The sequence below is a fragment of the Nelumbo nucifera genome, chromosome 4, assembly GCF_055504915.1.
Source record: "Nelumbo nucifera cultivar China Antique chromosome 4, China Antique-T2T, whole genome shotgun sequence".
Classification (NCBI taxonomy): domain Eukaryota; kingdom Viridiplantae; phylum Streptophyta; class Magnoliopsida; order Proteales; family Nelumbonaceae; genus Nelumbo; species Nelumbo nucifera.
In genome coordinates, this window is record NC_142652.1 from 79219227 (window position 1) to 79228796 (window position 9570).

The 9570-nt window shown below is 38.3% G+C and overlaps 1 protein-coding gene across 2 annotated transcripts; it reads right to left on the reverse strand.

Moving 5' to 3' along the window:
* Nucleotides 1–2720: 2720 nt before the first annotated feature.
* Nucleotides 2721–4396, reverse strand: LOC104605136 (uncharacterized). Of its 2 annotated transcripts, XM_010269767.3 has the most exons (5): nucleotides 3990–4394; nucleotides 3788–3875; nucleotides 3625–3695; nucleotides 3405–3461; nucleotides 2721–3230 (listed from the first exon to the last, which is right to left on the reverse strand). In XM_010269767.3, the coding sequence occupies exons 1-5, from the start codon at nucleotides 4095–4097 to the stop codon at nucleotides 3042–3044; spliced, it is 513 nt and encodes a 170-aa protein (XP_010268069.1). In that variant the 5' UTR covers nucleotides 4098–4394; the 3' UTR covers nucleotides 2721–3041. The 2 variants fall into 2 exon arrangements, with proteins under 2 accessions (XP_010268069.1, XP_010268070.1); XM_010269768.3 differs by lacking the exon at nucleotides 3405–3461 and having other exon boundaries at nucleotides 3990–4396.
* Between the last annotated feature and the right edge of the window lie 5174 nt (nucleotides 4397–9570).

Consider the following 9570-nt stretch of genomic DNA (forward strand, 5'->3'; position numbering starts at 1 on the left):
GAGGTCTTTTATCAGTTCGGCACTTTAGAGCTACGGCTGCGCTGCATCAGCCTCGTTAGTGACGCCGGTCACCCACTCCTACAAGAAGCTACTGGGAGTTTGACCTACGGGGGCTGCACTACTAACTTTAGGTCATCAGCTTGCACGGGAGCCTTGGAAGGCTCGACCGGCAGGGGCGTCCGTGCAGTCCGTTGGCTGCCAATTCCCGCGGAAGCCACGAAGAGCTCATCTTGTAGAGGGTACCTCGCGAAGAGGACTGATGAGGCTTTATCCGAGTTGAAATAAAGTCGGCAGAGCTGCTTAGTCTGTTGGCCATAGACTTCCTACATAGTCTTTGAGTTCATAAAAATTGGAAACTAGAAAGTGATAGCTTTAGTTTCTAAAAGGTGAGAACTTAGCTTTCTGGAAGAAGAGGACTTAGCCTTTCAGAGGATGAGAACTTAGCTTTTTGTAGCGTTTCCCACAGACGACGCCAATTGATGAATCAATTTTTCGTGCTAAGTACCTCGTCATTTGTTCTGCTTCCAAGTGGCCAATGACTTAGAGGCCGAAGTGGAGAACTTTTGCTGGATGAGAACCTGGATGTCGGGTTGACCAGGCCGAGCTGGGGGCAGATTAGGTGCCGAGCTGACTGAGCCGAGCTGGGCAGGTTAGGTGCCGAATTGACTGGGCCAAGTTGGGCAGGTTAGGTGTCGAACTGACTGGGCTGAGCTACATATTAGGTGACGAGCTTACCAGAGGGCCGAGCTACCCATTAGGTGCCGAGCTGACCAGAGTGTCGGGCTACCTATTAGGTGTCGAGCTGACTAGAGGGCCGAGCTGCCTATTAGGTGCCAAACTGACCAGAGTGCTGAGCTGGATTGATTGTTGAGCTTCGTAGTTCTTTAGAGACCTGCAAGGAATCAATATCAGAGGACCTGTGGTGGCTAACCCGGCGAGGTCGCTCCGATGATTAAGTCAGTACTCTCATAGTAGACTGCGAGCTAAAATTCACATAAGTATGAGAGCTAGAATATGCTTACTTGCCCCCCCCCCTCATGTCATTGGGGTTGGTGCCTTTATATAGGCATTGTTTGGCGTGGGCTTCACGCACCATATCCGAGATTTTTGAGAGGTCGCCTAAGTGGTCCGAGATTCCTAGAGGCAACCGCCATGCACGTTGACCACCCTCCGGATCGTTCGGTACGTGGACCAACTTCCAAGGATCGTGAGAGTGTTAGGATATGCATGCCGAATTTGTTGGCGAGCACGTCTCGCAGGTCGCCAGGTCACTAGGTCGGTGCCTGTGCCAGGCTGCCAGGTCGGCACCTGTGCCAGGTCGCCAGGTCGGCGCCTATGCCAGGCTGCCAGTTCGGCGCCTGCGCCAGGCTGCCAGTTCGACGCCTGCTAGGTCGCCAGGTCGACGCCTGTGCTAGGTCGCCAGCTGGGACACCATCATCTTGGCTAAGGCAAGTTGTTGCCTAAGTAGTTCCAGATGTCACCTAATTGTTCCGAGATGCCACGTGTCACAATGTCATTGAAGGGCCAAATCCACCCTCATCAGTTACCAAAAAATGATTCTTTAAAAGAATGAGTTGAGTCCCTGAAGGCATGCGAAACACAACTTTCTTTCTTTTGTTAATAGAGTAGATGCCTGTGTCGTTTATTTCACCAATTGATGATGTTGGACAAGGTCGCCAGGTAAACCTTTTGTTTATAGGAATACCGATTACGCTGGGCTTGAACTTAAAGGAGAGATCAATCATCTATCCGTGAGCGTGACTATTCAAGCAATTCAAATTCAACGAACCAGCTTAGCTTGATTATGATTGGAATACCAATTGGTAATTACTGCATACCTGGGTCACACTTGTATGTTGTATGTGTTTGACCATGGGCCCCCTGGCCCAGCCCGAGCCCTACAATGATCAAAGAAAGCATAATAATATGATGGGAGAATTCTCGATTAGTATCCTATATATTTTGGATCTAGTGCCATTTCCATCTCCAAACTTTAAAACATGACAATTCAGTAATTGAACTTTCATAATGTGTCAATTTAGTATTTACCATTAATCAGCTACTAAATAGCATTTGAAAAGATATAAATGTTCTTTGAGTGTCATCAAATTTTCTTTATCAATCATCCAAAAGTTGATAAAAAAATGAACAATCCCAAATCTTTGCTTCTTCTATTCAAGAAAGTTGGGGCTACTAAAATATCCACTGAAATGTGACCCCAACTTTCTTAAATAGAAGAGGCAAGGATTTAGGACTATTTATGTTTTATCAATGTTTGGATGATTGATCAAGAGAATTACATGACACTCAAAGGACATTTATATATTTTCATTAATGGTAGGTACTGAATTGACACATTTTGAAAGATTGATTATTAATTATCAAATTTTAAAGTTGAAAAATCAAAGTGAAAGTGACACTAGGTCCAAAATATATGATACTAAAAGAGAATTTTCCCTAATAACCAACGTGGACTCACATCACATGACATGAGGTCATGACTCATGAGCCAAACCAACGGTACATATAGCTGATGTTAACAATATAAAAATAGGTTGAAGATGCATCTTTTGTCATGTTTCTAAATTTTCTAATAATAGGATTTGCCTTGAAACTTGAAAGGGAATTCTATGTTTTGTTATGTATAAAAAAGAGAAGCCAATCAGGCAGCCCATGGAATGTATGGCACTATAGAATGAGAAACCCTACAAATAGGCAACTTTGAATCAACTACTATATTCGCTTCATTCCACGTCAGACGCCACAACTAACATTATTTTGACATATATAAATAGATAGATTTTCAGAAATCGGACTGGACGTGAAGGCTACGTTACATGCTTTTGAGATTTAAATTGCACCAAAAAGTAAAAAGTTAGGCCCAACAATGGATTGGATTGGATTGGAACTGGGCCAACTGGGTCGTTTTTTTTTTTTTTTTTTCCTTTTTCTTTTCGTATTAGTAAGAAAAATGAGTTAAATCGAAGAGTACAACAGCTGAACAGGTGGTGATGCGTGAGTCGTGACGCAACTTCCTAGTCCTAATTCGGCACTGATACAGACACGCTCACACGACGGGACGAGCAGGAGCTCCGTTTCGCGGCGTTTCCTTTCGAAGCCGTGACACGTGTCCTCTTCCCACCCGTGGGATCGACCTCTCCATCGAATTTCTTGCCATCTCCTCCGGCCAGCTCCATGAACATCTTCTGAAGGTCCTCAAAGCTGTCTTCCTGCGGTTGATACAAATAACTGAATAAGAATAAAACTTCAAATCCCCAATTATGTCCTCGCACTCGGCAGACGGCAGTTATTATTTCTTTCTTTTTATAATAATAATAATAATAATAATAATAATAATAATAATAATAATAATAAATTTAATTTAAATAAAAAAAGAAATATACCTCGGCCCTCACATCCTCCATCATGGATAACATCTCTTGCATAAAATCACAAAACCCCTGTTTCCAATTTTGCCCAAATTCAAATAATTTAACGAAATTATGAATTAAAATTAAAAAGAAAGTTTTTAGTGTTATAACAGCTAACAGGAGACAATAGGAGCCAAAGCAGAGGGGTTAAATTTGTGAATTATGAAGGGTAAAAGAAGGAAGTTAAACGCACTTGGTCCTCCTCTTCCAACGGATCGTACAGTCCGGCATCGTACATTGACCTCTTCCCTTTATCAGACAAGACTGCAATCCAAAACACCGTCCACGGACGTTATTTTCTCAACAGCAATAGCAACGCTTAAAACGTTGACCTTCAGAGGTCGGCCATGCCTTACCGGAATACGCCTCTTGTATTTGCTGAAACCGCCGTTTTGCTTCACCGGCGGCCGTTGGGTTTTTGGTCCACCTGTCAGGATGCCATTTCTTGATTCACACACCCAAGACCAAGAGGATCAATCAGCTCATAGAATTAGAGAAGTTGTAATTGAACAATTGACCAGGAAGAGAAGAGAGGAGATTAGAAGAACAGAGACCGACCAGAGCAAGTTTTCGATATGCGCCACGGATATCAGAGAAGGAAGCGTCCCTAGGGATCCCGAGAACGGAATAGTAACAGAAAGTGTCGGATCCTCCCGTCCGATCCATAAATATTAAATACGGCGATGACAAAATGAAATGAAATCGGGAGGGAAACTTAGAGCATTAATAAGGAAGGCGCCCCTGCAACAGAGAGGACGAACAAGACAAGAAGAGATGGTTTGTTAACAACAAATCCGAAAATAGGGATAAGAGAAGAAGATATGTAAGTTGAGAGAGTTGGGAGTGAAAGAACAAAAAGGCAAAGATAGAGCTGAAGGGATATTATATATGCTAAAGTCATTATTGGTCCTCATCTCCATGGGTCTCTGAAAAATATCACTCCACTTGTTGGACATGAGGAAACTTCGAGAGATATCAATCAGCAAGATATTTTCTTGCTTCGCATACATGTGCCATCATTCACGTATATTATTACAAGTCCCACAGAGGCTATGTTTGAAAGGAGTCCCAGTATATATACACTATATATATTTGTATTTGTACTTCTATCAAACTCATATTAACCAGGCTTGGATCTGCTACCCACTGTTTATTCCCACATCTTAACCCACAGCCTAGGGGTGTTAATTGGATTGGATTCGGTCCAATCCGATCCAGTCTAATGTGAGTCCATTATAAATGGACCAGGTCCAATCCAATCCAATGAATGTTTTGGATCGGTCCAATTCAATGTCTGGGTCGTTTAATCTGTTCAAATTCATTTTGATTTAGACTGCTTTCAATCTAAACTCGGTTCGTTGACACATATATTCTTATCTTATATTGATGGATTAGATATTGGCTTGATCAAACCCAATCCAATATAATTTGTTACGGACGGACCAGGTCCAATCCAATCTAATAAATATTTTGGACCGAATTGGTCCAATCCAATATGTTTTGTTGGTCCATCCAAATTGACTTTGGACTGGACAGGGTCCAATCCAATACCGGTCCATTGACACCCTTACGCACAGGATATAACAGTTGTGCGTTGGGAATGAGATCAGCTTCTATCAGGGAAAATCTATGCCCACACCATTCTAACAGCATTTTGCAACTTTGCATTGGGAATATCTCTCCATGAAATAAAACACACAAGTACGGAGATATTCTCAATGAAGACAATAAAGGCTGTTCGAATGGGCTTTGCCCTGACTGAAGCCGAATTCATTGCAAATATCAGTCTTTTTCATTCATAGGGAGATATTATCAATAGTTCAATACACAATGTGGTGTTCTGTGGATATAGATGTGGGAACAAGTAGTTGGTAGCAGATCTCAAATGTACATTCACCAGCAACCAACATGGCTTATATTTTTACTTTTTAGGCATCTTTTTGGGTTAATATAATGTTTATTTTTAGACATCTATAGATTATCTATCCTACATATTATATAGTCTGCGGTTTAGCTGCCCAATTGCCTATAAAGCCCTATATAAAATAATACAAAATATAAGGATTTATACTTTACATATCTGTATTTATACTCCTTCCAAATTGAGCATATTTGGAAAATGAAATGCAGGTTTTAGCTCTCCCTCTAATAATAAATTCATACAATCAAACTATGCATATAGAATACCCTTACCCCCTATGAGCACTAAGTTTTTAATTACAAAAAGAAGATAAATCCTTAAAATAAGGAATGTCAAATGCAACATAAATGTCCATATACGTGTTGAAAAATTATCATTTCGATCCTAAGGTTGTGTAGTTCTATAGAGAAATAAGTGTTAAGATGACATTATAGGATAATAAGATGACATTATATATATGTTTTACCCTCTACTACCATCCACTTACATGTCTGTAAATCTATACTACTTTAAAAAGCATGAATAGCCTTATGAATATTTTCTATATTTTTTGAGGACAAAATTTACCCTTTCATATTTAAATTTATTGATAAAAAATGAGGGCAAAAGAGTAATCAATTATTGATATTAAATGAGTTGAGAAGAGACAATTATAAGATATTCAATGCATTCAATTTCCTCTCCTAAAATCTAACAATTAAGGTGTTAATTTGCGCTCACCTTCATCGAATCATATATTTAAGGCATTTTATTTCTTCTCATCATTAAATTCTAATAATTAAATCCATTCATAATAAATTAATAATTCCAATAACATAAAAACATACTTTTAAAATCTACCTGAAAAAATAGTGTTTTCATCTAGGTGGTGGTAACAAATTAAATAATTTTAGGTTAAATGGGTCAATCCATGTTGCTACAATTAAATAATAAAATTCAAAATAGATAAAATGCAAAAAATATAGAAATTCAAAAAAATTGGTACATTTTTAACATCATATATTTGACATATTAAAAAATAATAAGTATGATAAATAAGAAATGTTTTTATTAATGATGGAAAGGGAATATAAAATTTAAAACCAATTATAAATAGAACTATTTTTCCATTCTCTCTCATTAAATCTCATACTAAAGTATATTCTCTCATTAAATCCACAAAATTAATTTTAATAGTATAAAAATAAATATTTTGAAAAATAATTTGAAAACAAATCTAATTTCTTCCCTCCCAGTGGTGGATAAGCAATTCAACCATTTGGGGTCAAATGGGATAATAAATAATGTCATAATTAAATAATAAAAAATAAAGTAGATAAAATATATATTACAAAAAATAAAAAGAATTTTATATATCTCTAATATTGTATATTCATTATATATATATATATATATATATATATATATATATATATATATATACACTAAATAAAAATACATATGAAATGTAATAAGTAATTTTGTTAATGATTAAAATGGAAAGCCAAATTTAAAATAAACCTAGAAATGAAATGAAGTCATAGTCAAGTAATAAAATTTTTAAAAATTGAAAATTTAAAGAATAACAAAAAGAAAAAAAGAAAAAAATTGGGCACATATCTAATGTTATATATTCATAAAAATAAATATTAGGTACATCTCTAGTATTACACATTCATTATATTGAACAAAAATAAGTATTATACATAAGAAATAATTTTATCAATGATGGAAATGTAATACAAAATTTAGTGCTAATATAGAAATCAAACTATTTTCCTTTTTGGGTTGTGGGTTAGTGATATGGGTCAAATGGATTTATCGATGATATGATATGATAGTTAAATAATAAATCTTTAAAAAAAAGTACAAGTAATCAAAAGAATATAAAAAAATTACATATTAATTATATCAAGCAAAAATTAAGTGTGATAAGTAAAAATTATTTATATAATGTATATGAGATATAATTTAAAACAGATCCTAAAGCAAAGCTATTTTCTTATCTAGATGGTGAGTCAATGATCCAACTTTTCAAAAAAAAATCATGATGTCATAATTGAATAATAAATATTTAAAAAAGATAGAACACAAACAATGAAAAAGTATAGAATTTTGTTGCATTTGAGAACATTTATAATGTTTTATATTCATCATAATAAATAAAAATCATTGTTAAAATAAAAAATGCTTTTATTTATGACAAAAATGGAATACAAAATTTAATAATAATAATAATAATAATAATAATTCTTATTATTATTTAAAATTTCCACATGCAATGCACATGCACATTTACTACAAGCATTTGAGTTTATTTTTAATCATATTGTTACTTTTGTTAATTTTCAATTTTTATCTTAACTATGATATATCTAAAATTTAAGTAATTAATATAAAAAAAAATTCTCATGTGCAATGCACGTGCTTAATTACTAGTGCCCATATAAGTGAGAATACAGGATAACCATCACAGATTGCCTTATGACCTCGGATCTATTACCTACGAGATGTTCCCACACCTCTACCCACTAGACATGACAGCTACACATGGGGAATATCTCCCTCTAGAGGTGTAAACCGTGTCGTGCCGCCTGTGGCCTGACACAACCCGACACGGCGGTCCGTGGGCCATGACACCCGTGGTACGACCCAACACGCCCCATATATATTATTTATATATTTATATATTATATATAATATATTATATAAATTATAATTATATAATAATGTATAGTATATAATATATTAATAAAATAAACAATTGTTTTCAATTTTATTATACTAATTTATTTAATTATTGTATATATAAGCAACTTGATGGTGTGCGATCCGGTCGGTCTTAGCTGCCGGTAACCTTGCCTCTGACAGAGCTGAAGATGCCTGAAACAGGGGAGAAACTGGAGGTTTCCGGGGAGAAACCCGGTGGGAATAGTCCGAAGCTCAAGTAAATACTCTTTGAGAAGGCAAGGGAAAATAGGGGATTTCAAGACCAGAAAGCACAGAAATCGCATACCTCTTTCTTTGGGGGGAAGAAGGCCTTTTATAGTCACCTGGTGCACTTACTTCCAAGTTCTACCAAGTCAGGTATAACCGCCTCTATGGGGGGCAGGCATAACCGCCATTGTCCTCTCTGTCAGGGCTGTCTCTGCCACAGCTAAGATGGCAGTGGTAGGTGGCTGTTACAGCGTGATTGCCATCTGTCAGACCCAGACCAGTCAGACGTGCTGCCTCAGAGTACGGAGCCGTCAGATATGGTTTCACAGTTGTGCGACATGGAGTCGAGGTGCCGGAGTGATGCACGAGGTGAAGTCTTGAGTTCAGATGAGAGTGTCCTCAGCTCGCGTCACTTTCCTTAGTTCGGTAGTGTTTCCCTTGGTGAGTCCCCTTAGCCTTTTCAATTTCCTTTCCTTTCCTTTTGTGATGTCTAGTTCGAGTAGCTCGGGTAGCTTAGATAATCTCTTAGAAGGGCATGAGGCGGAGACCTCTGGCCGGGTAGACTCTTTTGACAGCCTTCTGGATGAGCCCGAGGTAGGGCCTTCAACCCGGGTCACCCCAGGTAGCCTAGAGTCCACTTCTAGTCGGGTTCGGATGTCGGACACGTTCGGACCTTCCACTATGACGTCTGAGAGACTTCGGTCCCTTGTTCGTCAGTTCAACCTGCCTAGGGAGTATGCATATAGCTTACCTTCGGGCAACTTCCCTTGGGAGCACGGTCCAGATGAGATTGTGGTCTTCCGGGAGCAGCTCATTGCCGGGCTGCGCCTTCCTCTCCACCCCTTAATCATCGAAGTCTTGTACCACTTCGGCGTCTCAGTCAGTCAGCTTCATCCGAACTCTATTCGCAACATTGTCGGGACCATATCCCTCTGTTGTGAATATGTTATTCCTTTGGACTTAGAAATTTTTTCTGCTCTTCTTATGCTCAAAAAACAAGCGAGCTACCTTCCCGAGTACAGGCGGGCTAACTACCTGTCTCCTCGCCCAGGATTCAAACTTCTTCACAAACTCCCAAACAAGGACCCGGTGTGGAAGTGGGACTACTTCGTGGTCCGAAGTGCCATGGGGTGGCCGTTTCCTACTCATTGGAGGGCGGCTGTTCCTGATCCCGACGTCATGTTAGATAAAGACATGGCGGAGACCTTTCTGTCCTGGGCCCAGGTCGGGCTCGAGTGCGGAGAATTCCTCTCAGAAGCCAAGCTTATTCAGGCCGGTCTGAGTCCGGGTAGGCTTCTTTAC

Bases quoted from the DNA above. Each gene is read 5' to 3' on its own strand.
- LOC104605136 (XM_010269767.3), bottom strand. From the start codon at position 4,097: ATGGATCGGACGGGAGGATCCGACACTTTCTGTTACTATTCCGTTCTC. The intron at 3,462-3,624 runs GTGCGTTTAACT...AATTGGAAACAG, and splicing joins CGTTGGAAGAGGAGGACCAA to GGGTTTTGTGATTTTATGCA. The intron at 3,231-3,404 runs GTATATTTCTTT...TATCAACCGCAG, and splicing joins TGGAGGATGTGAGGGCCGAG to GAAGACAGCTTTGAGGACCT.